The sequence below is a fragment of the Pseudopodoces humilis genome, chromosome 18 (genome assembly GCF_049639895.1).
Source record: "Pseudopodoces humilis isolate 2021_Gansu_Grassland_sample_001 chromosome 18, ASM4963989v1, whole genome shotgun sequence".
NCBI lineage: Eukaryota > Metazoa > Chordata > Aves > Passeriformes > Paridae > Pseudopodoces > Pseudopodoces humilis.
The window spans coordinates 11,193,823-11,221,276 of NC_142217.1; the positions used below are offsets into that span (position 1 = coordinate 11,193,823).

At 39.3% G+C, this 27,454-nt stretch overlaps 2 protein-coding genes across 3 annotated transcripts; one reads left to right on the forward strand and one right to left on the reverse strand.

Moving 5' to 3' along the window:
* The first annotated feature begins 654 nt into the window (after window positions 1–654).
* On the forward strand, window positions 655–15,279 carry LOC102104278 (radial spoke head 10 homolog B). 2 transcript variants are annotated; one of them, XM_088064088.1, is made up of 20 exons: window positions 655–760; window positions 1,403–1,707; window positions 2,423–2,498; window positions 2,655–2,786; window positions 2,992–3,165; window positions 3,737–3,822; window positions 4,442–4,562; window positions 5,343–5,519; window positions 6,180–6,321; window positions 6,778–6,899; window positions 7,364–7,550; window positions 8,250–8,358; window positions 8,461–8,540; window positions 8,640–8,788; window positions 9,566–9,673; window positions 10,723–10,896; window positions 12,112–12,163; window positions 12,681–12,791; window positions 13,853–14,048; window positions 14,477–15,279. In XM_088064088.1, the coding sequence occupies exons 2-20, from the start codon at window positions 1,436–1,438 to the stop codon at window positions 14,649–14,651; spliced, it is 2,643 nt and encodes an 880-aa protein (XP_087920214.1). In that variant the 5' UTR covers window positions 655–760; window positions 1,403–1,435; the 3' UTR covers window positions 14,652–15,279. The 2 variants fall into 2 exon arrangements, with proteins under 2 accessions (XP_087920214.1, XP_087920215.1); XM_088064089.1 differs by having other exon boundaries at window positions 2,718–2,786.
* CCZ1 (CCZ1 vacuolar protein trafficking and biogenesis associated) lies at window positions 14,973–27,359 on the reverse strand. The gene is made up of 15 exons (XM_005522967.2): window positions 27,151–27,359; window positions 25,460–25,557; window positions 25,242–25,335; window positions 25,070–25,144; window positions 24,014–24,061; window positions 23,668–23,751; window positions 21,544–21,719; window positions 21,237–21,318; window positions 21,005–21,066; window positions 20,393–20,504; window positions 19,765–19,798; window positions 19,303–19,420; window positions 17,601–17,759; window positions 16,421–16,548; window positions 14,973–15,318 (listed from the first exon to the last, which is right to left on the reverse strand). The coding sequence occupies exons 1-15, from the start codon at window positions 27,247–27,249 to the stop codon at window positions 15,263–15,265; spliced, it is 1,425 nt and encodes a 474-aa protein (XP_005523024.1). The 5' UTR covers window positions 27,250–27,359; the 3' UTR covers window positions 14,973–15,262.
* Between the last annotated feature and the right edge of the window lie 95 nt (window positions 27,360–27,454).

Genomic DNA, 27,454 nt, shown 5'->3' on the forward strand with positions numbered 1-27,454 from the left:
CCCTTCTGAATTCCAAATTTGATTTTTTAAGAACAGGGATTCTTTTTCTGATAATGAATAGGGAAAAAAGCTCTCGCAGTGGGCGCTGCCAGTTAGGCCAGCCCAAATTCTATCTCAGTACAATCAAAACAGTTAGAAGATGGTATTTTTGAAGCAGAAACCATTAAAACAGATACCTACGCTCTTCCAGTTCTGTAGGAACAAGATTTGACCCAAGAAATCTATGTTTATGGGTTATGTTCCCTTCACTCTCCATTTGCCGCTGCTGGAGCTGTGGCCGTGATGCAGTTGCTGTTCCTCCAGTGCTCAAAGCCGCCCGTGCCGCTTCTCCGAGTAGCGCGGCAGAGCGTGCCCATGGTACCCGGCACGGCTGTGGCCAAGAACCTTCAGCAAACTCTCCGTGTTCGTGCGGAGCCGCGATTTCGCAGCGCTGCTCTGCGGGCGTGGACAGCGGCCGGGCCGGGCGCGGGCCCCGCGGCAGCGTTGTTATGGCTACGGCAGCGCTGCGCCTGCGCGGGAGAGAGCGGCCCGGTCCCGCCGCCCCTCAGCGGGGGCTCGGTGAGGGCCCGGTCCCGCCGCCCCTCAGCCGGGGCTCGGTGAGGGTCCGGTCCCGCCGCCCCTCAGCCGGGGCTCGGTGAGGGTCCGGTCCCGCCGCCCCTCAGCCGGGGCTCGGTGAGGGTCCGGTCCCGCCGCCCCTCAGCCGGGGCTCGGTGAGGGCCCGGTGAAAGGCTCGGCCCCCGACCGGCCCCGCCGTTCCCCGGTAAGGGCTCGGCACCGGCTTTCCCCCGTCATCCCCCGCTCGGGTGCCGGTGCCAGTTGAGGCTGTCCCTTCCTGCCCTCGCCTCTGCGGCACTCGTGAGTTGGGTTCTTGCACTACGCGGCTGTGATACAAGTGCAGCTGTGCAGTCAGTCCTGTAACCTTCGGGTAGTTCTCAACTAGCAAAATAACTATAAGATTTCTTGGTTATGCTGTGCTGTAGTTCAGTCTGCAGCTCATAACTTGGAAGGCAAGTTAAATCAATAATAGTGCAGGCGTAAATTCCCAGAACTTGCCAAACGCATATGTTTGAGAAATGGCTTTCAACTTAATCCTTGTAATTAAATCTAATAGACAGCTAAAAATCAGGTAAAGATAGAGATCTCCATGTGGCAAAAGTAAGTCTACTTCCATCACAATGGTTTTGTTGGAAGGACAATACTTCCATCAGAGTGATTTTGATGGAAAACTTGGAGGTAATTCACAGACTGCTCCCGGTTAACCTTGTGGCCTGCCTGCCACAAGCTGACACCACTGGTTTAAGGAATTGCTGTTACAGAGATTAATATATGTGTTTTGGGTTTTTAAACTAGTTTATAGGGTAAAAATATGTACATAAGACAGAAATAAATTTTCATTTTTCAGAAGGAAAGTAGAAATTGAGACAACTCAGTAGCTATGAAAAAAGGCAAGAAGAAAGATGTCAAGAAGAAAGATGCCAAGAAAGATGGTAAAAAGGCAGCTGGTGGTGAGAAGTCAGAAGAATCTCTAGGTACTAGAACTGAGAGTAGCTTAACAACACTGCCAGACTTGCAGAATGAGTCAGTGAGTGAAGAAACTCAGGCAATTCCAGAGGCACAAGATAACGAGCCAGGTGTAGAGGAGCCACCAATCCAGCCTGTTCCCCAGATTCATGAGGAGCCTCTTCTTGCTCAAGTGATTATAAAAAGGTACACTTGTTACAAATATAGCGCTGAAGTCAAGAACTCTGATTTAAAGTATCTCTGCTGCAGCCAGTGTCATTCATACAAACACAGATTTGACTCTTGATTTGAAGCAGAGAATCAGGTTATTCAGACCTAGTAGCAGCAGCACCTTAGGAGACATAGATGTGGAATTCTGCTGCCTTCTTGCATCCTAGAGTGCTGCTGGTACACTCTACCTGCCTAAAGCCTCATTATTTTAGCTTGTTCACCTTCAGTGAAGTTTTGTTAAAGTATACAGATAACTGGTGAAGAAAATATATCATGTAATCTTTAGTTGTTGCTGCCTTTTAATGCTTTGTGCTGCTCATATCTCATCAGAATATCCTAAACTGAGGAAACAGGTGAATAGCCATGTCCAAAAAAATTATTTTGTATTTCAATGTAATGTTTATATGTAATGTTTCATATACCAACATGTCTGACTGTAAGGTAGAAAGTGCTACCAATGTGGGCTTTTTTCTTATTGAAGGAAATATGGGTCTGAGGCAACACAACAATTATGTGGAGTATTACAAGAAAGGTTCAAAAAATTGGAAATTCTCTTGTTGTTCATTATTCTACACAAGATACAACAGCTGACCTGTGTAGACCATGGTAAATCAAAGGTCATTTATTACATGTGATTTAGAACTATTTGGCAGTGACTTGAAATCTTCATCTTTGGTTTGTTTCTTTGTAGCTATGAAGGTGAACTAGTTGATGAACTCTATGAGGGCCAAGGATTTATGTGTTTTGAGGGAGGAAATACATACAAGGTGAGTGTATAAATTTAAAAAAAAGTAGTGGACTAAGTTCTCTCTCAAGAGCACTGAGAAGCATTGAAAGCTCTGTTAGTTTCTGGCATTAAAACTCTTGGTTTGAAACTAGTAGTTGGAGAGGAATTAACATGTCATTCTTTTGAAATCTTACAGTCTCTAGGCTTCATCTGGGCTAAGAATGAATCTGCAATTGATGCTATTCTCTTCATTTTGAAGGGTCTGTTTTCTGAAGGGCGTATGACTGGAGAAGGGACTTACACATGGGCTGATGGAGTAAAGTATGAGGTAAAGTACAGTTTAAAGTTATAACTGAACACTGTTGCACCCAGTTAGATGTGCCAATTGAAGGAAAGTAGATAAGTTGCAGAAATTGGTACAGTACAGGTAGCAGTCACAGAGCTATGGCAGTGATTTCAATCACAAGCCTGACTTGTTCCAGAAGGTTGGGAAACAGAGTCTTAGATTTTAATGTTGTAATTTAATCTTTCAGGGAACATTTACTAAGAATATGCTGATGCATAATGGCCGTTATACCTGGAATGATGGCAGTGTTTATGAAGGATCAATCAAAAATGGACTTAGGCATGGATATGGAGTTTTCAGAAGTGGTACTCATCCAATTTCTTACACTGGTTATTGGTGCAATGGCAAAAGACATGGAAAGGTCAGTAAGAGCTAAATGAGAGCATAGGCTCGGGTGATACCTTCAGGAACAGCAAGTGTTACTGTGCAAAGATTTTGCAAAAGTGTTTTTTTTTGTTTTTGTTGCATGACCTTATGCCGTATCGAGATTTGTTTTTCCTTGGGAGTCTTTCTGAGGTTGTGAATACAGTTAATAATGTAAACCTACTGTTGGAAGTAAAAGTCTGAATGGGTCAGAAAATTGATCTGCCTCAGATTGAGTACTGTAATTAAGATGCTAAGGTTAGCTCTCTTCAAGTATTTCCAAGGGGTTTGAAAAACATGGTAAACTTTGCTGTAATGTAATAGAATTTTTCTTTTGAACACTTAAGTGTTTTCTAAGGTCTTACCTAACATTAATCAGAAGGGTTTTTTAAAACCTTTTTAAAAAATACTTATTTTTTTATTTAATTGTATCCCTTCAGTTGCTTTCAGTATCATGAATCAAAGTGACCCCAAGTATTAGAATGTGATTACAAGCTTCATATCATTTGTGTGTGGTGTTTTATTAATGTAGATTAATATTTAGGTATTTAAACTGTTCTTTGTTTCAGGGTAGGATTTGTTATGATCAGGAACAGACCTCCTGGTATTCAGGTGAATGGGTAAATAATGTCAGAGAAGGATGGGGAAGGAGATGGTAAATATGATAACACCTTTTCTTACCCTCACTATTTTTTATTTTTGTGTATTATGTTACAGCTTCTTGTGTTGTCTAAAATGGGTAAAAATGCTGTAATTTCATAGTGTGAACTTTTTGCAGTGGAATAAAAAAATATACAAAGTGCTTTATGGTAACAAAACAGACCTTTAAAAGTTCATTTTTATGTGCAGTATTTCTACTGACCATTCACACAAAAGAATAGGTAAAGACAAAATCCCAAATCAGCTCTGGTAAACCACAATTCAGTATTGAAAAACAAACACACTTGATTGATTTGAGCAGATAGAGCTGTCTTATGAATAAATGACTTATCTATGGAATTATATGTAAACAAATATTGGTAATAGCTATGTCAAAGACTTTTTGGGAAAAAGAGCTGGTTAACATTTTTAGTGATTTCTAAATTAAAAATAGGAGGTAAACAGTGGCTGCAATAAAACCTCTGTGTCCATGTCACATGAGTCAATTTTCAATTTAAAGCTTATATTTAGCCTTAATCAATTACAAATTTATTAGCAATGAGGTTTTGCATAAACCTTTCATAAAATCAGCATAGAATTTAGTATGAATTAACTTTTTTATTGTTTTATTGTAGCTACAGATCTGGAAATACCTATGAAGGTCAGTGGAAGAAAAATCTACGACATGGATATGGAACAATGATATGGCTGACAGATAATCAAGAGTATGCAGGACATTGGGAGTGTGGCATACAGGTATTAATTTCTTCCCCAGACACCCTTCTTTAGCTCAGCATTTGTCCACTACTCTAGGAGAGCTAAATAGGGAGTTTTATGCAACATCAAAGGAGCTTTGTACAATTTTTGCCAGTTGAGATAACAGAAACATGTTCTTTATTGTAAATTGATTCTTATGTTAGCAATATGCAAATTGTTAAAGGGTTTTGATTTAGTCTTACAAATCAAAATTTTGTTCCCTAGTGGAAAATATAAACATTTTTCAGTAAAAAAAAAAAAAAAGTTAAAGAAGTGTTTGTGACTTAGCTTGAGCTATGACTTCAGCAGTAGGTGTATGTGGCAATTTATGTCTGTGTTGCTTGTAAAATACTAGGCCACACTGTTCCCTCTTGGAAAAATTTTATAATGGAAGACAATTTTGTGGCATTTTCAGTTCATTCCATTTATTATTCTGTTTCAAAAAGGTGAGTTACTTGCTCTGTCTTTTCACCCTGCTTAAAATTGTCAAGAAGTCCAGCTTGTGGTACATCCTGTCTCTGTGGCATGGTTCCCCACCTGGCTGTTCAGCACTACAGAAGAAGGATCCAGGAAGGAAGGGTGTGTGTCTTTAGGAGACCTGTGGTAGAGCTTGCTCAAGTATGTGATGATGCAGTGCATTCTCTGAGCGCTTCTCCCATTCACCTTTTAGGCTGTAGTTCTGTCCCTGCTTTGAAGTGCTGCAGCCATCAGCTGGGAGCTTTTATTTCAGAGAATTGCCAAAGTCTGGAACTATTTTTTAAACACACAATTTTTTTTCAGAATGGTTCTGGCATCCACATATGGTTTTTGAAGAGAACGGAAATGTCACATTATTCTCTGCGGAATGAATACACGGGTGATTTTGTAAATGGGGAGCGCCATGGGTGTGGGACGTTTATTTATGCTGATGGAACCTTGTACCATGGAGAATGGGTGCATAATAAGAAGCATGGCAAGGTGAGTACTGTCAGAACTACAGACAACAGCAGAACAAACTGTTCTGCTCTGTATAGTGCATCTCTAAATTTCTGTACAGCAAACTACATTCAATTTGCAGTGTGGATGGAATTTCCACACAAAGGGCAGAGAATACACTGAAAGCAGTAGGAGTCCTTCCAAGGACACAGTCTGACTCTGTGGTTAGACATGTTTTGGGTATACAAAGACATATTTCACTTTGGAGATTTTCAGTGCAACAGGTGCATCTTGAGTTTTGCAGTGGTTGGTCAGAATTTCACACTTCCACTGCAAGCTAATGGATTTCAAGCTGTCCTTGCACAGAGAGGTTCTTAAAATTTCTCTTATAAAACAGATTTGAAAAAACTCTGAGTGGAGTGTCAGATATGCAACCTAAGGAGTGCAGACAAGTCTTTCTATATGGGGGAAAAATACTTATTAAAATCAAACAGATATATAGTCAGTCCTTTATCCAAACAATGTACCTATTTAATAGGTGACAAAATGCATTATAAAAGAGAGTAAGAAAAATTATTTTGCTGTATTTTATTTCATATATTACATTTTAGCCAAGATTCTGAAAATTTGACTCAGAGAATTTGTGGTTTTGTTTTTTTTTAATATTTGTTTTGTATTTATATTATAATTAATCCATCTTAGGGCACCTTTGTCTTCAAGAATGGTGAAGTTTTTCAAGGAGAGTTTGTAAATGATCATCCAGTGGAATGTCCTGCTCGTCAAGGGACTGCTGTGAAAGGCGAAAATCTGAGAGCTACCAGCACAAGAAGTCATTCTGCAACTAGTGAGCAGCTTAACAAAACAAATTTTACTCAGTTCACATTTTGTTATTCCATTCTACTATAATATGAAACAGTTTTTACATACTCCAGGAGCAGACACATTTCTTCAAAGAACTTAGAAATGGGAGTTGTGGCTTTTGCTTCCATGAGGTGTTTCCTGTGAGTGACACTTGGAGTGGAGTGACACATCCACACCACATCTTATAATGGATGGAACTATTGTCTGAAAGTTTCACAGGTTTTGTAATGTCTGCATTTCCTGTTGGTTAAGTGTTGATTTGATGAAATTGCTCTTCAGTTGTTATGCTGTTGGTTGTGAAATCTCTGCTTTTTACTGTGAAGGAATATGTTGTTCCAAGTCCATAATATAAGAAGGAATAATGCATATTTTGTTTTTCTGTGTGTATATATTAAACTTCATTTTAGTTTGTTCTAACTTATTTTTATTTGCTTGGTAGGAAAGACCGCAATCATCAATCCCATGGGAAAGATGTTTACTCTAGGATCAGATACTGATTTGGATATATCTTTACTGCTTGAATTGTTGCCAAGAGAAGACAGAGAGGAAGAATTGAAACAAGTAAGAGTCTACTGTTTGATACTTTCAGCTTTTCCCTGTATTGTGTTTCATACTATTTTATTTCTGGTTTATATGTATTAAAGTAACTCTTTCCATTAAACAATTATTTGAAAATCTGAAGGCTTTGAAAACAGAAAAGCAAAAAGAATGAATAGAGAGTATTGCCTCTTCTGAGCTTCCACTAAAAAAGGCCAATTAAAAATAGGTTAACATATCTGGAAGGGCATTGAGCAACCAGTCTTAGCTACTCTGGTTTGTCCACTGACAGAGGATGATTTATTTTTATCAGTGAACAAAACCCATGTATTAAAACTACTTTTGAATAATGCTTTTCTGAACACTTAACCAGGGTTATGCTTTTCTAAGTTGCAAGGTCAAATAATTATCTGCCCAGTTACAGGATTAATACAAACTGATCTCTGCTTGCTTTGAGATGATGCTGAAACATATCCCGCTTTGTTTAGGTAGAATTGGCTGTGTTGAAGCATATTTCAAAACTGAGAAAAGCCTACTACTTCTACAGTACCTTAGGCTGCAATCCTTCTGATGGCACTTATGTCCTGACTAAGATGCAGTTTTGGAGGTTTCTGAAGGACTGCGAGTTTCATCTCTCCTCTTTAACTCTCGCTGAAATGGATCGGCTCTTGGGAGGTTTGTATTCCTGGTGAGCAGGGTCTAGAATGGAGGAATTTTAATTGTAAGCTGTGGAGAGTTGGACTGGCAAGTTCTCCTGGCAGCTCAGCTCTGGGAGTTAAGTGGTTGTGAGTCAGTAGCTCTGTGCCTGTGAGTTATCAGTGGATCAATTTACACTTCTCTGGACACTTCTGGTCCTTAGGTGAGAAAATATGAAATTAAAATACAGCATAAAAAATTTCACTGAAGAGCCATCTGTTCAAAATATGTAATCATCCCATGTCTTGCCATTACTATTTGAGAGAGAGAGAGAGAAGTAGGAGAAACAAATACTTTTTTTTGCAGTGCTCTTAACTTTGGTTTGCATGTAGTATTTTTCTTTAGTTCCATAGAGCAAATTAATCAATCAATTCCCATTAGATCTGCAGTGTCCTTAGTATGTGAAGGGTTTAACCCAACTTTGAATCCCCATTTATTTCTATATGTGCTGAGTGGATGCATTTCTAGAAAGAAAATTGTCCAAGATCCAGTTGCAGTTGGACAGTTCTCCCTTGACCTTTGTTTGGAAGTGCTGTCTGGTCTGAGTCTTCCAGGAGTGTTGTTACACTGTGATAGGTGGAGATGGAGAGGATAAGAAAGGCTGACAAATCAGTATGCCTGTAAGTATTTTAATGTACGTGAGAACAGTAGAAATTTGGGATTTTTAAAATTTTTTAGGTAAAAAACAACCTAAGGATTGTCATTGTCTACATGAGGTATTCCTGTTCAGAAAATTTGTATCCTCCCTTGTTCACCTGGCATTTTATATCTATCACGAAGAGTACAAGTAAGTTTCATCTTTTAGTGAAATTTATTTCAGTGTAATCAGTTTGAATCTTCCCAGACATAAAAATATGTTTTGACTTTTAAAAATTTGTTTTGACTGTAGGGACGAAGTTCCTCATCTGCAGAAGTGTTTCTGCAAGATGATGTCCAGTAATGTTCTGCCCTCTGCCTGTCAAGTCCAAGGTAAGCAATGCTTTTTCTTCTGTGCAGAATTCATCAGTTAGTATCACATGCATTACAATTTTATTGTAACTGTTATTTTTTCTCAATTCATTTTTAAAGGTATCTTATATTCCGGTGAAGAATTCACATCTTTTGCCTTTAGCTACATTCACAAATGCTGGGAAATATACACATATTTCTGTAGACCATATCCCAGACCTCCATTTGGATCCACAGTGAAGCTGAGGCAGTTCCTCTGGATGTTGGATGTAATAACCTAATTTTGTTTTGTTTTGTGTGAATAGATGTGCTTGCTTTGTTCAGTTTATATGAACCTTTTAAAAGAGTCCCTGTAGCTTCTGCACAGTTGAAAAGGTGGGAGTGAGGTTATTTGTGCAATCTGTCCAAGGAGCAGTAAAGGAACTATTTATGCACATTTTTCAGGATTTGAATTCTAATTTTTTACTTTTATCAAATCCTAGACAAATGTGTTTAAGGGAATATAAATATTTTTGCTGGCCCCACTGTGTCTCCCTCTGTCCCATCTATAAAATGTATGTATGAACATGTCCTATTGTTAGAACTTAAAGAATGACAGCTATTGAAATAACAACATAAGCCATTTTAATAATGCATTTACTACAAGAGCATGAGTTTCTTTACTAAAATACAGTAACTGGGGACAGATCAAGATTACTTTGAAGGTAGACAACAATTCCCACTGATATGCTGGGGATTTGGGTAGTTCACTTTATAAATCTGAGCAATTTTTTCATAAAGAAAAAATCAGATGGAAAAATTGTAACTTTTAAAATATTTTTGTTTATGAGCTTCCACAAGTTCTTTTGTAACACTGCTTTTGAAGTCTAGGGAAAATTCCCATTGGCTTCAATAGGACTAGAATTTCACTCTGCTGTCAATTACATATGTAGAAGTATCATTTGAAGCCACTAGAAATTTTGGCAAAGGCTTGAAAGGGAGGTAGATTAGGTCCATGTGGGGAATGCCTTAAGTGCTGTTAACATGTAACATTTATTCTTATCCAGGATTTTAAACTTCTCAGTGAACAATTAACTGCTCCAAGAGTTTTGGGAATATTTGTCAAAGTTGGTGCCTCTCTACCTAGCATCCATGGTGTCAACCTGGAGTTGGAGGTGTGTATGGAAAAAATAGTCCATTGCTACAGGAATATTTTAAAATTGCTTTTAAAAACTGCTGCAAATACTGTCCTACCTGCTGGAACAGGAGGAAAAGGAATGAATTAATTAAAAAAAAAACAAACAAACAAACTTGAGCCTCTATTTTTATCTTCCTTTGTTCTGCTTATATCTTTTAGTTTAGCTCGTGTACTTCTATGTTTTTCTTAATTACCCCATCTTAGCACAGTCTCAGCATACCTGACCATTCAGAAAGGTCCTTAGGAGTGCCATAATCCATGCAGGGAAATTCCATTTCCACTGGAGTGGTGCTAGTGATAGTTCTGTCCATGGGGAGCTGCCTGACAATATGGATATGTAGTGATCACAGAGGGATTAATCACTCTACTTCCAGCTGTTAAGGTGGATCAGTAATTAAGGTGTGAACCCACTGATCCTGAAAATGTGGTGATCCAAGAAACCTGATTAGTGGCATGTGAGGTGCTGCCACCTCACTCAGGTCAAGACTCTAGTGCTACCTAAGAACTGGCCTAGTATAGAGGACTTTCACCCTTAAAGAATTAACTCTTGCTTTGCAACAGTCTCTTGTAAATGACTGAATATGTTTTAAACAGGATCTGATAAACTGAACACACAGTGGAAATCTTACTAAAGATTAAATAAACCTTACTAAAGAAAATAAACTTACTCTTGCGGTTTCTAGCAGCATCTCATGCAATTAAAATATGATGTTTTAGGTAATAGCTGTAGTTGTGAGTTATTTGTTAGAGAAATTTCTCATAGGTTCAGATACATTAAAAATCAGTGCAGTGTTTTAGCTCAATATGACCTCTATGAAGTGTAACACATCATATCCTCTCCTGAATTTTTTGAGCTTTGGCTGTTTTCTGTTTTTCTTCAGAAGAAGACATGTTTGACTAGATAAATGAGGCCAGAGAGACTTCACTACCACTTCTGAGTTTGTTGCTTGCTCCGGTACATAGGCCTGTAAATGAAGAAATTTTGTAAAAATGAACTTATTTGCCACTGCATTTGTTTTACTCTAGATGGTTTTCCTCGAATTTTTTGAAGCTCTTCTTGAATGTGCATTGGTGTATGTAACCGAGGATATGATCCTGAAGAAAGAAGCTCAAGATAATCAGAAAAGAAGTAGCTTTGAAATCAAGAAGCTATTCAAGGAAAACTCAGCTGTGTCTCTCACAGGACATTTTCCACCCCAGGTAAAGTTGATGCATACCTGTTCAGTGTTATTATGTATCCACTTACAGAGCAAAGTCAGACCCTGAAAATGTTCTGTTTCCTGACCATGGAAACCAATTTCCTCTTTTTGCATAAACAAATATTTGATTGGGTCCTTCTGCTTTTTCTGTTTGTTGGTACCTTAAATTGTAACATCAGCATAGACAGTTTTAACACATTTGCACATTTTCCTAGATAACTCTAAATACACATAGAGTACTTCTGAAGGGGAACAGACAGATTGGTTGGCTGGTAAAAGATATGTCTCTTCTCCATTAAGCTGAATGTCTAAAATGGACCTGTAAAAATGGCATTGCAGCTGTTGTATGTAGCGAGCATTGCTGTTTGCCAGCAGTTGAGCTGTCCTCTTCTTCCTTTTGCTAAACTTCTGAATAAGGATTTTGTAGGTTGGGAGATGCTGCCTGTGACACTGCTGCAATTTGTATATACAGAGTAGTTAAAGACATGAATTAGAATTGTTATTATTTGGAGTTATGCACAAGATTAAAGTATTTTTATTAATTCAAATCAAAGAGTATTCACAAACATAATTTCACAGCCTCTGTGAGCCCGTAGTGCCACTGTACACTACCATTTCCCATTCTTTGACCAGTTGTTCCCACCCTATGCACCCATTTCCTTGCATCACTGCAAGCAATGACACAGTTGCACAGTGAAGTAGTCCAGTTAAAATAATAAAAATAAATAAAAATAATAATAATAAAAATCTTAATTTAAATGTACTGAGGGTAAAAATTCTCTCTTGTGTTACATTTCAGTAGTGCACCTACAGCAGAAGTATAATTGGTACAGACATAAATGATGACATTTCTGAGGCAGCTGAGCTGTACACTCAGGAGCAGATGAACAATAGATGAATAGATGAATATGTAGGGCAACATGTAAGAACAGAGGAACAGGTCAAAGAACACAAGCTATCTTTCCCTAGGTCTGAAATAGGATAATCCTAATTGCCTGACTGGTATCAAAGGTGAAGTGTTACCTGGTAATACTTGAAAAGGTGAAACACTCCTGCAATTTAAATGTTTTGAGATAGGTGTGATTGCAGGATGCATTTGGCTGGCAGAATGCTTTGGAGATGGGACTTCGTGTGACTCAAAGGGACTTGGGGATTTCACTTTGTGATTTGACCACAAGCCCAACATTTAGTAACTGGATTTAAAACTTCTTGCCAGCCACCGAGACCTTGTGAAGACACAGAGCCTGCTCATCAACCTTCTCTACTGGGTGAGTACTGTATAAAGTGGCTACAAACTATAAAGTGGCTAGAAGAGATTAGCTTTTTTTGCAACTTTCAAAACAATTAAACAGGAGCTGATCATGGAAACAGGTGATGTATTACAGTTACAGAGGGCAGCTCCATTCAGTTTGGCAATTATGACAGTTTGTTTAGCTTTCTATACCTGCTGTACACAGATAGCTGGGCAAGTTGGAATTTTCTCTGAATTTTCTATGCTTTTTAATTAGAAACTGTCACTTTTTCCTTAAAAATAACTTCAGAGGCTTTTTAAACCTTAATTCTTCCTGTTCTGTCCCACTTGTGGGCATGGAAACAGGAGCTTGAACTATACGTTGTGCCTTCATTAGAAACAAACTTTTCATCATTTCAGAAGTATTTTAACCACAGGTCTGGCTTTCAGGTTAGATGACAGTCTATATTTGTTTGTGCTAAAGATCCAACTTGGAATTTAATGCACAGTATTAAATGCTGAGTAATTTTAATTTTCTTTCTTTGCAATATCAGAAACTCTTCTCTCATTTCCCATAACTCCTGGAGAAAGCAAAGACGATATGTCATTGACCAACAAGGATATAAAGGAAGAACAAGATTCCTGTCTAGAAAATGAATTGAAAGGTAAAACAGACCTACTGTTTTAGGACTTAACACACACACACACAAACCTCTTGTAGCTCTTGAATTGTTAAGTTTTAATTGTATAGGCAGATTTCAGCTTGTCACAAGAGGGCAGTAAATGAGCATTAATTCTGGAGTAAGATTTTTGAAATACTTAAAATATTTTTAAAAGGAAAATACAGCTTCATGATTAAATGAGACATTTAAGTACTGACTTACATAGTTTCCCCATTTTTAAGACGCTATGTTTTATTTGTAGGGCATCTATAAGCAGTAATTTGTATTTACTCTATAAGAAGCTCAAGCTGCAAGCCTGTCTGTGGAGTGTCTTGGACAAGTGTGTTACTGCCATGTCCTGCTTTTTCTACTTAAAAAAAGAATTATTAATAGCGGTGTGCCACCACTAGCTGGGATAAAATGCCTTATGTTAGGACAGACCAACATTCAGGCAGAAGAGATGTCAGTAAACGTATTTTGGTATGTTGAGGGTTATAGTTTTTTGTACCATCCTCCTTACTATTGATTAGCAGATTTCATCTGGGTTTGCTTTTGTGTTTCTTGAATGTTTTCTGCTGCTACAAAATTCAAATCCAAGGAGGGAGGTAGAAAAGGAGCTTTGTTTAGTCATCAGCTCTTTTGCTGAAATTTGATGGCTGAGAAGTTGCACCTGTTTGTTCAGGGCCCCTCACCTGTGCCTGGCCTGTTTCCTGGCATGACAAGAGACACTGACACACACCTTTCAGGTGGTTATGCTTGTTCTTCCCTTGCCCCGTGCACAGGAGTCACAGATACTGAACTGTCATCAGGTTACTGCAGAAGACTCTTATCACAAGATTAAAGGGAAGAGTTCATTGTCTTTTTGTGCCATTCCCAGGGCCAAGTCACTGAAGGCTCAGAAGAGGGCCACCCCCTTTCGAAGTGTCTCACACCTTCCATCTTCTGTACCATGCAGAAGCCAGATTTGCCCTTTGCAGAGTATCAGAGCTGAAATATTGTAGTCCAAAACATATTTGAAACAGAAGTGCCCTGCTAAATAAATATGTTTAATTTACATGTTATAGATGAAGAAAAAGAAGATAAAGATGAAGAAAACGAGCTGTTTAGTCTCTGGATGTGTCAGGTGGAAATCTTTTTCCTAACTAAGTTATTCCCTGCTTTTGAGCATGAAAGAATGCTGAGGGATAAAATAAAAGAAAAAAAAAAGCAGGATGCTGAATTAGCTTGGCCGAGAAAGATCCAGGCTGAGGACCTGGAAAGGTGAGTGTTGAATCTTGTCTGGCAGTACTGTTATCCCTTATCTTCTACTAACAAAATTACTGAAAATGAGAAGTGTGCTTAAGAAAGTAGTATAGCATACTGTACCTGGAAAACAAACTCACACAGGTTTCATTAGTAACATACAGAATTTAATTCATGTGCTTTCTGTTACTGGCTGGAGTAACAAATACAGGCTGCTTTCAGGTTACAAACTCTTAGCTCTGGTATTTCTCAGCACTTGGGTCTTGCTCTGTGTAAATTTGGTTAAAGAAATATTTGGACTTGTGGGGATTATTAGAGACTTTCTGCTTCTCTATGCTGTGGCAATTTATACTGCTCATACTATGACTAGAGCTGGAGTTGCTTAGCCAGTAGAAATCTGTCTCCCTCCTCTTAAAAGACCTTAAATTCAAATTTTGTTCATGCAGATTTATTGCTGAAAAAGAAGTAGAAGAGGCTAAAAGGCAAGAAGCAGCTGCATCAGAAAGGGTACTTGCCTTGCAGAGTGCAGCATTAGAGGGGAGTGTCAAGCCCAGAGAGGAGCCTTGTGAAATAAAGATACATCTTGGGATAGAGTCCTCTCCTGGAGAGGTCTCTAGCTGAAGAAAGAGGCCCCCAGGAGAGAACCCTCACCAAAGAAGAGGCCCAGAAGGCAGTGCCCACAGGTACCAAGGCACCTGCTGACAAAAAGAAAAATAAATAAATCCTCTGCTGGCAACTGCTGAAGCTTCAAGCAAGTACTCTTCAAATAAGAAAAAAAACCCAAACCAAAACAACCCCAGAAGACCCACACTTGTAGGAAGCTGTAAGAATGGTTTGACTGTATGCACAAGAATTGCTGGTTTCACAGGAAACAGTCTTTTACACCAGGGTTTTGGATAAAGTAGCAGGAAGTTACATGATGCAAGTGAACACAGATGCTCCTAAAGTGTAACAATTATTAGTTTTATTTTTCAGCAAAATATTCACATAACATATCAGAATGGAATGGTACAGATGAATTCAGACTGGTTTTTAATTAGTTTGCACATAAACTTTTTTAAAATTTAAAAATTTTATGGTCAGAGTTTACAGATTTTAGTAGAAATTTTGATTCTTACAAAGCAAGTATTGCTTTACTATTGTCATTATTCCAGTCAATAATATGACTAATAACTTCTCATGTTGAACAAGTGCCTGACATTGACATCTTCAATAAATCAGCCCTTTGCAGATCAATCCAAGAAGAAAATATTATTAAACTGTGTTGCACAAAGTTTCTTCACTTCTTCTGTTAAAAAAAAAACAAACAAAAACAACAACAAAAAAAAATCAGTACTGTATTTTACAGGAACCTCCTCAAGAAAAACCCTGGTGATTCTCATGGAGAATGCAATTAAATTGGAACAGTAAAAGCCCTAAGAGTTTCTAATGTAGAAATACACTTAAGATTACTCTGTCTTCGGTAGGAGAATGTCAAGTCTGATGTCTCCCACTGTCTGAATGGTGAGTTGTGTCTAAGTGGCTTAAGTGTAAATGATGGACCTCTCATCAGACACTGCAGCAGCAGCAGACTTGGCTTAACATATTGTTCAGGGAAGTATATTATAAGCCCTTTCTCAGAAAAAGGAGGAAGTAGGGTATCATGTTACAGTAAATCAAGTCTGCAAAACTTTTGCTTTGTGTTATTAGGTAGACTACACTTCCTAAGTTTATCAGGCACAGAAACACTTATTTACTGTTTCTGTATGGTAGGTTTGATGCTGAAAGACAATTACAGAAAAACTGCAAAGTTACACAACTCATTCCCCTTTTTAAAATGTAGGTTGCAAGGCTTTGGTCTTGGCTAAGCATTAATTCTTTCCTACTGTTTAAGTGAGCACATTGCCTCCTGTTAAAACAGAGAGCCCTAATATTGCTTCAAGATTCAAACAGGTTTTTAGAGAAATAGCAATGTTAAAGTTTATTACAGCTTAATGTTAATTCTCACTCTTAGTCATAGTAAATCATTGTCAAAACCATGTTAGAAGCAAGACAGTGATGGATGAGGATCACTGACAGGACAGCCACAATGTATAAGTACGTAACCCTGGATCGCTGACAAACACTCAGATGTAAATATACTCCTCTCTGATCTGTAACACACAGCTCATAGTGCTGTCCTCTATTATTTGAAGGAGGAAGAATGACATTATTAATTAAGAATGCCTGCTGAATAATTATGCTGTCCTTTCACAGCTGGTAGTAGGCAGACTAAAACCTTAGGCAAACTCACCTGCTCTATCAAAGATCAGTCCCTCTCCAGATTTCTCATGAGCTGGGTTTTATTACTTCTCTAGCGACACACATTATAGGAGTAACTGTATTTAAAGGTAGTAAGAAACAATCCTTACCATTAACTTCAATCAGATTTACATTTTTTTGGTTCAAAATAACATATAGTTCGCGCTGGTCAGACTTCTTCCCAACTACCCAGTAATCACTCATTGCCTTCACAATAATTTCCTCGTCTTCATCCACTCTGAAGTTTTAAAAAAGTAAAGAAGGTGGCAGCAAGTTAATCTTCAACAACTTTATCTTTAATCATTAGGACAGCTTGAGGAAATTGTGGTTGTGCAGTATCAAAGAAAACACCAGTCCTAACCTGGCCATCATTCAGTCCAGGTCAGAGGCTTCATAAATGGCTGCTTAGGACATGCCCAAATATGTCAATCAGTAATTTTTTTCATTAGCTAAACACTGCACTGCTCTGAAGAAAACACCTCTGCTCCATTCTGGTAAGGACACACTTCACAGAATGAGGATTTGCTACAGAGTGACCAAATACTGAAAGCTGGAAAAGGTTGTTGATCCTAAGCTTTCACAGAACTGTGAAACCTAGACCTAAACTATGCTCAACAACTGGATATATTCTATAAAGCTGTCACTAACCCAGTACTTCCATAATACAATGAAACACACTTTTTAAGTTTATGTAAAAATGGAAACCTTGTCCTTAAGCAGAGTGGGAAAAGAGTTTGTTGCTAATTAGTGTTAGGGACATCCCAATCATTCAGCATTGTTGTGTTCTTTCTTAACTTTTGTAGTGACAGAGGGTCTCCCACCTTGCAGCATGATACCCATTGACAAGAAGCCACTTACCTTCTCTATCAGCAGGACTGGAGTAACTGCAAGGTTTGCACTTCATCCATTGTCTCACCCCTAGAATCCACCAGCTGTGTCAGGGCACATACGACACAGGCAGAAGCAGGTGTCCTTGTCCTTTACTCTACTTTCCCAGATTAGACAGACTCTTGTGCTTCCCATTCCATTTGCTATGGCTACTCTGAAGCCTCCAATAGATGGCATATTTTCTTTGACAGAGGCCCTAGCCCCCTCTTAATTTTTTCTTTAAAAGGACCCTCGATTTTTTTTTTGTTAAGATGGACTACTTCTAGACCAAAACAAAATACCAAATATGAACAGCAATCAACAAAAAGACTGGAAAGTGCCACTCCTTTGCAAAAAAAAAAAAAAAAAAAAAAGTCTGCTTGACTAACAGGGGTTACAGACTATTTAATAGTTAAGCATTACCTGGAGAAGTCACTGTTGATGTCACCAAGAATTTTCATGAGGTCAGGGTGAACAGATGCAAGTGATATGCTGGGTGTTTTCCTCATGTGAATGGTACTTTTCTCTGCCAGGTTCATATGATTGAAATAGATAAACTTAAATTGAGGTTCCTTCTCAGCCCTAGGAAGATTTAAAAAGAAAAGAAAAAAGTGATTTGTGACTACCAACATGGTCTATAAGCACAGGCTCCCCAGAGACTGGGTAGTGAGCTGTGCAAAGCTAACTTAGACAGCCTGGACTTATCTTCACATTGAAGAGACTTTTGGGATTGAAATTCATTTTAACCCACTTTAAAAAACACAAAAAACCAATTCAGCCTGCAGAACCAGCCAGTGCTTCCCCTTCTGCCACTCAGCCTGCCAGTAAACACACACAGGGGAGTCTGAAGGCCTTGTCCCACTTCACTGTAGTAATCCATTTGCATTTTTCTAATGAGCTGGTTTTTTCTTGCCCCATTTTGTTCCTGTTGCTCTCCCTGATGCCAGTCCTAGCTGATTTGAATGGATCCTGGGTCTTTAATTTGAGCAATAAGTCATCTTCTATTCATGTCTTTGTTATTTGTTCCAAACAAGAGAACAAACTCTTCCTTGATCCAGGCAATTATATTTCTCCTCATCATTTGTGTGGGCCAAGCAAGAGACTATTTTCAAACTCCTGTCTTGGCAGTCTTCCTCCATTTCCTCTTTTATGAAATTAATATAAAAATCTAGAGCTGTAAATTTTTTGTAGAAGTCACAACAAATTCAGACTGACCAAAAACTAGCTGCAGCAATTGGTACTTGAGGCAATGCATTATTTAAAACCACAGAAGATACTGTGATGACACCGCTCACCTTAGCAAACAACCAGATATCCTTGCTCCCTGTCACCCACATGCATTAGTGTCAAGGAACTGTATCATGTTTTCAGGACACCATGACATTAAACTTTTAAAGAGTTAAAGCTGCCAAAGCCAGTCCCAGATGACATTTAAAAACCCCAAGTTTAATGATTTAGTAGACTGGCACAATTTCAAGCACATCCTATTCTATCCTGAGCGATTTTGCTGATTTGGGATGGTACCACTGACTGAGTTCACTCACACACCTATCTTTAGTTAAATTCCTTTTTATGTTGCCTTATGGGATACTGTTCTTGCTTCCCCAATAATAAATCTATCAAAAACTAAATGCAATTTCATTGCAAGTCAACTGTAGTTCTAAGCAAAGTGTATCCTCCAAAGTATTAGCATCCTTTCTTCTTTTGACTGTTTTTTGCCCCTCAAGTAATTACCTTAGTCCTGCAAAACAGAAAAATAAAAGACATTTTCTTCCTCACCTACTACACATGGCAACATTTCAAGAAGCAGTAATCCTGGAAAAGTCCTCAACTGTATAGCTTCCACTGTAACCAAGTAACTTACTAAAATTCTCATTTGAGCCAGACAATAAACATTTGTTCCTAAATTAGTAACGTCTATTGTTACTTCAGGGAGACCCAAATATGCAATAACAAGCACTTTATAAACACTTAAGATACAGAAAAGTAGACAAACATTGTTTTAAGTACACCATTAATGCTTTCAAAATTTGGGCTCATGTTACCATTATTTAAGCAGTTCATTTAACCTAACTTTTCACCAGCTAATGAGGGAATGCAGCAGGAAAAGAAGTGTGGTACAAACCCTGATATTCTCTTGTTGATGTTGTATTGTTCACATATGTCTGATGCCAACACCGTGAGCTGAGGCCCAACAATGCTGTCCAGTTTTCTGCAAAATTCCAGTGTGGGTGGAATTGAAGCTGTGTCAGGCAGAGGAAAGGGAGAGGTGAGATTCTCTTCCCACAGGTACAGTTTCTGTAGTGTTCTTTAAACATCACCAAGAGTCCAAGAACAAATTTCTCCCATAATTAAAACTTCCGGGGTGATTTTAAATGTGACTAATTAAAGAAGTATTTAGTCATTTTATTGTGTAAAATGAGTTACTTGTACCACTGGAACAAAGATAAAAGACTGATAAAAACACTCATGAAAAAAGGGACTCAAAGAACAAATTAATGTATTTTTCAAGAGTAAAATAAGCTGCATGTCTAAGCGTTTTATGTCTAAAAGTCTTGGCAAATAACTGATACTAAGAGGTACTTACCATCAATCATAAAGCAGACAGCTGCACTCATGGCCTGGAACAAAACAAAAGCAAAAAAACCCATTTACAACAGATTACTTTAACTAACTCAAATAAATGACAATACTTCAGTGAGGTCACACACAGGTGAGAAGAGATTTAAAAATCTTTATTAAAGGTAACACTTCAATAGGATAATCTTTTTGCAGTCCTGCACAACACAGGTTAGCTATGATTTTAAAATTCAGCCCAGTTAACAGTTTAAGTTGTAGGGGAAAGATAAAACTAGGTAAAAATGCACTTTATACAAAGATATTTGCAAGAAACGCCCATTTAATGTAAGAACAAAATATATTTTTATTGATTAACCCCATAATAAAGCCAGGCATGAAATCACTTAAAGCAACTGAAGGCTGGTATTTTGTTTTAATAAAACAATTCTTTGTTTTGGACGAAGTGCAGGAGAGGGGAAAAGAGAATTCAGGCTTTAAAGCTTGTTGCTAGAAATGCCAGTTTTCTGTCTCTTTGCTTTAATCTGGCCTTACTCATGCATCTTTCTATACAATTCCTAAGTACTTCACATCATTGTCACCTTCACTGCATAGAGATTCCTAATTCTGTGGAGTAATTGCAGAGGAAACTGTAATACCTTGTAAACAATCAAATGGAGCTCTTCGTAAGTGTCATCAGTGTTAACAAATATTTTGGGGAAACGGCATTTTGTTTCTGGATCATTAAGATTTAAAGGTCCAGTAAGAAACCTAGAAAATAATTCAACAGGTCAGATGTGATGAATTCTTGTATTTCAGTTTCTTGAATTTAACAGATGTTCTCCAAACTTGCAATTAAGACTTCTCATGATTAAGGATGTCCAAACCCACAATCATGCAAAGTAATGTTGCCCACTTAAGTACAGAATTCCTCACTGAAATACTGAGTCCAGAGGAAGAACAAATAGATAAATCCTAGATTAAATCTACACCTTTGTCTGGAGTGCTTGACTGAAAAGAAATGACTGGAACAATTCCCAAATTTGTCATACAGTGCACTGAGAACAATGGGAAGAAAAATAAATATGCGGTAGTGTTAATGAAGCATTTTCTCTTTTTTTCAAGGGTCAAGTTTTACATTGCACTAATTATTGTGTGACCCTCTGGAATGAATAGTGTGTGGAATATGTACTCAAAATACACACATTCCTCACAAATGTTTTGCCCTTGGGGGAAGAAGCAGTAGATGATGACAATAAAACAAGACCCACCTTCCATAGTGTTGGAGATTTCCTGGCATTTCAGCACGTATTGGAGAATCTCTTCCTGCTAACTGAGGGGAAAAAGAACATACAGGAAAAACCAGCTTAGAGACTCTTAGAAAACTTCTTAGAGAGAAGAGAGATTTCTCTTTGGTATTTTAGCCTTTAGTACCAGATAAACAGGAAGAAAAAACCAAAACTACCCAACCACCTTCCCCCTCAAAACCCCCAGCCCAACTACCTCAGGCTCCATGTGCCTTGGAAACAGAGATGTTGTGAGATATTTGTACAAAATTCTCATGTCATCTTGCTCCAGTCCACTCCTAGAACATTTTGGGGGAAAAGAAACAAATTATGTTTGTGCTGCAGTTCAGATCACAATTTTCCTCTAGCTAGTTCAGACCAATGCCTTTCTTACTGTATGGTAGCCTGATTCACATTTTCTCATTTTCATCCAACTCTGCCACTAATTTAAAAGCTTCTTATTATGACACTTACTCATAGGATTAGAAATTGAAGACACACAAAAGAATTACTGAAGTACCTACCAGATAAGCTGGTCATTGTAGAGAAATGCAGTGTACTTGACTATGTTCAGGCTTTCTTCCATCCTATTAATAAATGACTGAATTTTCAAATAAGTCATTTTATCCAGTGGAAAGAAGCTGATTCCACAAAATACATCCAGCAGATCACAAGACTGTAAGTGCAGTGTCTGCAAGTACTGAGAGAACGACAGTTGGCTATTAGAAAATTGCCAAGGTGTAGATTTAAATGATTTAAATTTCAGTCTAATCCCCAAAAATCTGGACTAAAAGTCAAAGAAAAAATGTTCTTCCAGCACTGCTTGTCTGACACACTCCGTCATGTGAAGACACTTTTTACAAAGTTTTGTAGTGATAGGACAAGGGTTTCAGACTGAAGGAGGCTCAATTTAGGTTAGATATGACAAAGTTTTTTACAATAAGCCTGCTCACACACTGGCACAGCTTTCCCAGAGAGGTGGTGAATGCCCCATCCCTGGAAACATTCATGGCCAGGCTGGACAAAGTTCTGAGTAATCTGATCTAGTCGAAGATGTCTCTGCTCATAGCAGGAGGTTGGCCTAGATGATCTTTAAGGGTACCCTCCAACCCAAACCATTCTGTGATTCCACATGTGAGTGCCTGAATGTGATTCCAGGTGTCACTTTGCTTTTATTTAATCAGTATGAAAACAGCTTTTAAGGAAAGTTCCAGATCTTTTGAGAGTATAAGCAAGCAAAGCCTATCTTACTGATGTTTAATTTCAGATTCAGCTGTAGAAATAGGAACAGATGCTTTAATTGTGTCATGGAATAAATAATTTCCATTATTCACTTTCTTCATAGACTATGACCTTTAGCAAGAGATTTCAGATGCACTGTCAAGTGGTCTGTGGAAGATGCTTTATCCAATGGCTCCCTCTACAGTCACTTTGCATTACTGAATGCCCACAAGTAATAGACCAACAGGGTGACAGATCTGTCACAGCTTGTACGTCTCTCTGTTTTAGCAGTAAGAATTTATTACTTCTTTTTATTGCAAAGGTCTACTTTTAATTTAGTCTGGACAGTGCATACATGAGCTCATCATGGTACTCCTTGTGCCAATGGTGTTTATTCTGGAATCTACCACAAGTCTTACAAAAAACAAGCAAGACCCTCCCCAAATCCATAAGCAAAGCCTATACTTTTGTTTACACTGTCACAACATTGTGCCATTCTAAAAATCTTTTAAAAGAACAAAACTTTAAACACCATTACACAGTGTCTACACTCCATCATTATTGGAGATCTCAATACCACAAAAGCACAAACTGCTGACAGCAGTCCTGTTTCCTTGCTTGCAAACAAGAAAAATAGGGGCGGGCAGGCACTTTTTAAGTGTGATGAAACTTTTCATGTAGGAACTCGAAATTCTGCCTGAATTCTGAAATAGTTGAGACTACTCAGTTAGTTACTTTATGTGAAAAACAGATTCTGCTTTTCATCCTTTCACTAAAACATCATCAGTGAAATGACATTCTGAAGACTATTTAAAATGCATGCAGTATTTCCTGGAGCCTTCTCAGGATAGGCTACTAATTCCACATGGAGGGTGGAGTAGGGGGGAGAAGTTGAAAAATTAATCAATTCACTATTTCACAGTACTACAGGACTTTAAGCCTGTGCATGCAGGTTGTAGATCCCCACCCCTGGATGTTTTCAAATCTCAACCACCCAAAGCACTGGGCAGGAGAGTTTAAATTCAGTGCTACCCTGCTTTGAGTAGGAGGCTGAACTGGATGACCTCCCCAAATTCCTTCTAACCTCAATGAATCTTCAACAGTCACTCAAATTGGTCTGTACAAACTGTTATGACAGTAACTAATTCAAACATGAAAGCAGAACTCTGAAAGAAGGAACACAATTCCATCAGAAAAAATATCCAGCAGTTAAGTTGTTCCAACAAGCCATAACCACACTTGTGGTTCAGCTCCACTCTGTCAGAAAAAGCAGAAAGTATTTGACAAAATGAGTAACCACATACTTTTTGTTGACTTTACATCTTTTCCACTGCCTGTGTTTTATAGTCACATTGCTGCTACTTCTTTTTTTTTTAAATTTTATTTCCAGCACAGAATCACACTGTGTCTGAAAAATAAGGTCTTACCCGATGGAAGAATTTCTCTAGTCTCTCCTTTAGCACTTTCACACCCCCATCTTCCATGGCTTTCAGGAACGTGCCATTGAAAAGCTAACAGTTTAAAGAGGAAAAAAATCAGTTAGTTGGGTAATCATTCACAATAATTTCTTGTAACTTGGCTATGGATTACAGCACAGCTCCCATTCCTCAGAACACTCCACATCAATCCAAATGTATCCCTTCTTTATTGAAAAAACATTTAGATTTGCAGAGTCCAGGTGTATATGGCAGCAGAGGCAAGTATTTATGTGTCATTGAAGTATCTCATGCTCTTGTTTTATAAAAGGATTTGAGCCTCCAGTGTTAACCCTACCTTGTACATGCTGTAGCACTGCTGGAGGACTGAACTATAAACCTTGTCCTGCAGGAAAGAGAGCAACCCATCAGTAGGAGCAGAAGCAGAATTGTAAGTATTTTGGCTGAGCTACACATAACAGGTGTTTTCAAAGAGCCAGCAAAGACACAAATCAATCTCTGAAAAGTTAAGTGGCATTTTCAGTCAGCATCTAGAAATGTCTCTGTACTTATAAAGCACGATTTCAATAAAGGTAGTCCCTTCCCCCCTCACATTTAGTACCAAAAGCACCTTAAGAACTCAAGCCAAGGACTCCAGTTACAAACAGTGCCCATTCCCTGAGCCCAGTGGTCAGTGAAAATGAACCTCTTTCTGACAGCTCTCTCTTCATCCAAATCAAAGGCTGAAGAACGTGGGACACTATAGCAGGTCTTATGAGGCTGAGATCTTAACCCAGATCAAAAAAAGACTATTTTATCAGCCAAAATAGAGTCCTTACAACTCAAATTATTTTCTTAGGACACAGAGAGGAACAAAAGTGATGCACACTGTAATGAACAGGGGCAGGATAACCAACCAGCTTTTTAATTACTGTCCCACCCTGCTGAATACCCTTTCTGTATACAAGTGAACAGATCTAATGACACTGCAGCTTGGACAAGAAATCCCATCACTGTTATGATATTTTTTGGTTTTCCAGATTATTAGTAATTATTACTAGCGGTCTTAAGAAAGTATACTGGCACCTAATAAAAATACATAGATTAAGAACTTAATTAAACAAAGAGATCCTAAGAAATATTCACCTACTCCAAGCTAAAAGTCTCACAGCTGTATATTTCACCAGTGTTTATTGAATGATCTTGAATTGCTCTCTGGTTAATTCTGTATCTTGTGCCCTTCTTTAAACTTTTCAGTAAAGTATTTTACCCTTTTTCCATTTATGGAGATAGGTATAGATATAAATAAGATCAATTTGACAGCAGTTCAAGAAAAATTAAATTTAGGTATTTCTGGAAGTACTCTTAAAAACACAACAAAACTCATTTAAAAAAAAGGAAAGTTCATTATTACCAGCAATTCTTCTTCCTGATATTCATAGACTGGCTTTCCATCTTTGTGTTTTTCTATTATAGGATTCCGTACAACCTAGGAAGTGGAACAGGCTGGTATTAGACAATGCAGAATGCATTGAGAACATTGCAGGATGCTGTTTTAGGAATATGCATATCACATGCATAAGTACCATGACCATCCAGAAGTTTTCTTCAGGTTCATGGAAAAACTGTCTATTCTTCTGTGTATGCAGGGATTTTGCAGGTTTTGTTGGGCTAAAGGTCCTGGAAAGAAAACATACATGTAGATATAGGTATTTATACACACTCACAACAAGAAGACATATAACAGATATTTTAAATACAGTGCTTGTGCCAAAACAATTAGCCATGAAATCAGACTTCCTACCTTGTGAACTGCACTATAGCTTCACATAGCCCCACATTTCTTATTTTTTCATTCTTTTCTACTTCATTTGGGTGATAGAAGAGAATCTTCTTTTCTTCCTAAAATTAAAAAAAATAATCCAAGCAAATGCATTTTAGCAAAATCAAAGAATACTGAGTTCACGGTTTGCTTGTTTTTTAATCCCTTAATAACTTAGGCAGAATTTTATTTTGTACCAAAATGGGCTTCTCTAAAAACGGATAAAAGGCATATTAAGCACACTTAAGCAGTCAATCATCCCATGATTGTCAAAGTACTTTGCAAATTGAAGGCTATTGAAATCACAGGCCCCAGTCACTTTTCAGCCTGTTCAAAGCAAGGCCAGCTTCAAAGCCAGCTCAAAGCATGGCAATCTTCAAAGGCAGCTGAGATTGCTCCAGGCCTTCTCGAGTCACGTGTTCAATACCTCCAGAGATGGGAACCCCACAACTTTCCAGCCCTGCTCTGATGTTAGATCACTTCACTGTGAAGAATATTTTTTTTCTATCTCATCAGAATTTCCCTTCATCCATCCTCATTCTTTCAATTCAAGAACCTGACTCCATAATCTACCATCCTTCAGGCAGGTGAGACTGCCCTCTGCCCCCTTTCCATACTGTCTCCCCTCCAGGCTGCACAAATGCAGTTATCAAAGTCTCCTCTGGTATGCCACAGACTGTATCCCCCTGACTGACTCAGGGGTTCTCCACTAGGCTATTTCAGTTTGCCAGTATTTTTCATACTCTGGGAATCTCTGGAGGAACACAGCACCCAGCAGCAACCTCACATCTGCTGGGCAGAGGGGAAGATCGGCTCGGCTGGATCTGCTGAGCCACCCTCCCTCCCACAGCCACAAGCGCTCGCTGCTGATTCACGTAGGACCTGTTGTTCACCGACTCCCTGGTCCTGTTTTGCAGAGCTGCTCCCAACCAGTCCCTCACGACCTGCCACGGTGAGCCAGATTATTCCACCCTATACACGGGGCTTTACTGAACTCCACAAGGCTTCTGCCGGCCCAGTCCCCAGGTCGCTGAGGGTCCCTCTGAACAGCACCTCATCCTCCAGCAGAACAACAGCTTCTCCCGGGCTGGAGTCACCCAGGAGCGTGCTGAGGGCACGCTCAGCCTCCTCATCCTCTCACTGCTAAGTATGTAAGTACACTGCTCTGTTCAAAAACTATTAAAGCTGAGCATGAACCACACAACACGCTGTTACCTACAGCCAGTTACTAGAGCTTCTTGACTTTCCTTACTAAGGGACATAGTGGCGAATAAACACTAGCAGTAACTTGACTGTAACTAAGCTAAACAGTAACCTTTCTACCGCATTATATCTACGTCGAGAAAGTTATTTTTAGAGAAAGTTAAAACATCAGTAAAACAGTTGCTGACTGTTCAGCTTCCCATCTACAACATGGGCCCTGCTGCTGACAACACCTCCGGTTACTGTTTCTTTTCGGTCTGAAGCAGTGACAGACTCCATTGCGGGCAGCAGTCATCCCCGGCCCTGTGGGTACCCAAAAGCCTGGTAGGGATGCGGCGGCCGCGGGCCGCCTTTGTCTGGGGCCGCTCCGCAGGGACAGAGCCGAGGCCGCACACGCCTGCGCCCGGCCTCGGGCACGGAGGGACCACCGCACCTTCCCCGCATCCCCGGGCGCGACATCCCCCCGGTACCTCTCCCTCTTTGGGCCCCAGCTTGGGGTTGTAGATAAAGAAGCTGAGGAGGGTCGGAGCGAGCTGTTTCTCCTGGCCGGCCGCCCCCCCCGCCGCCATCCTGAGCCTGGGGCCGGCAGCCGCCAGACACCATCGGGGATCGGCCCGAAGCCGCCGCGGCACCGGCCCCACCGCACTTCCAGCGGCCCCGGCCCGGCCGCGGTTCCGCCTCCGCGCCCCGGAAGCGCTCCCGGCCCGGGCGCCCCGCAGCGCCCCCAACGGCGGGCGCGGGAAACAGCGGATGGGGGAGCCTGTGCCCGGCGTT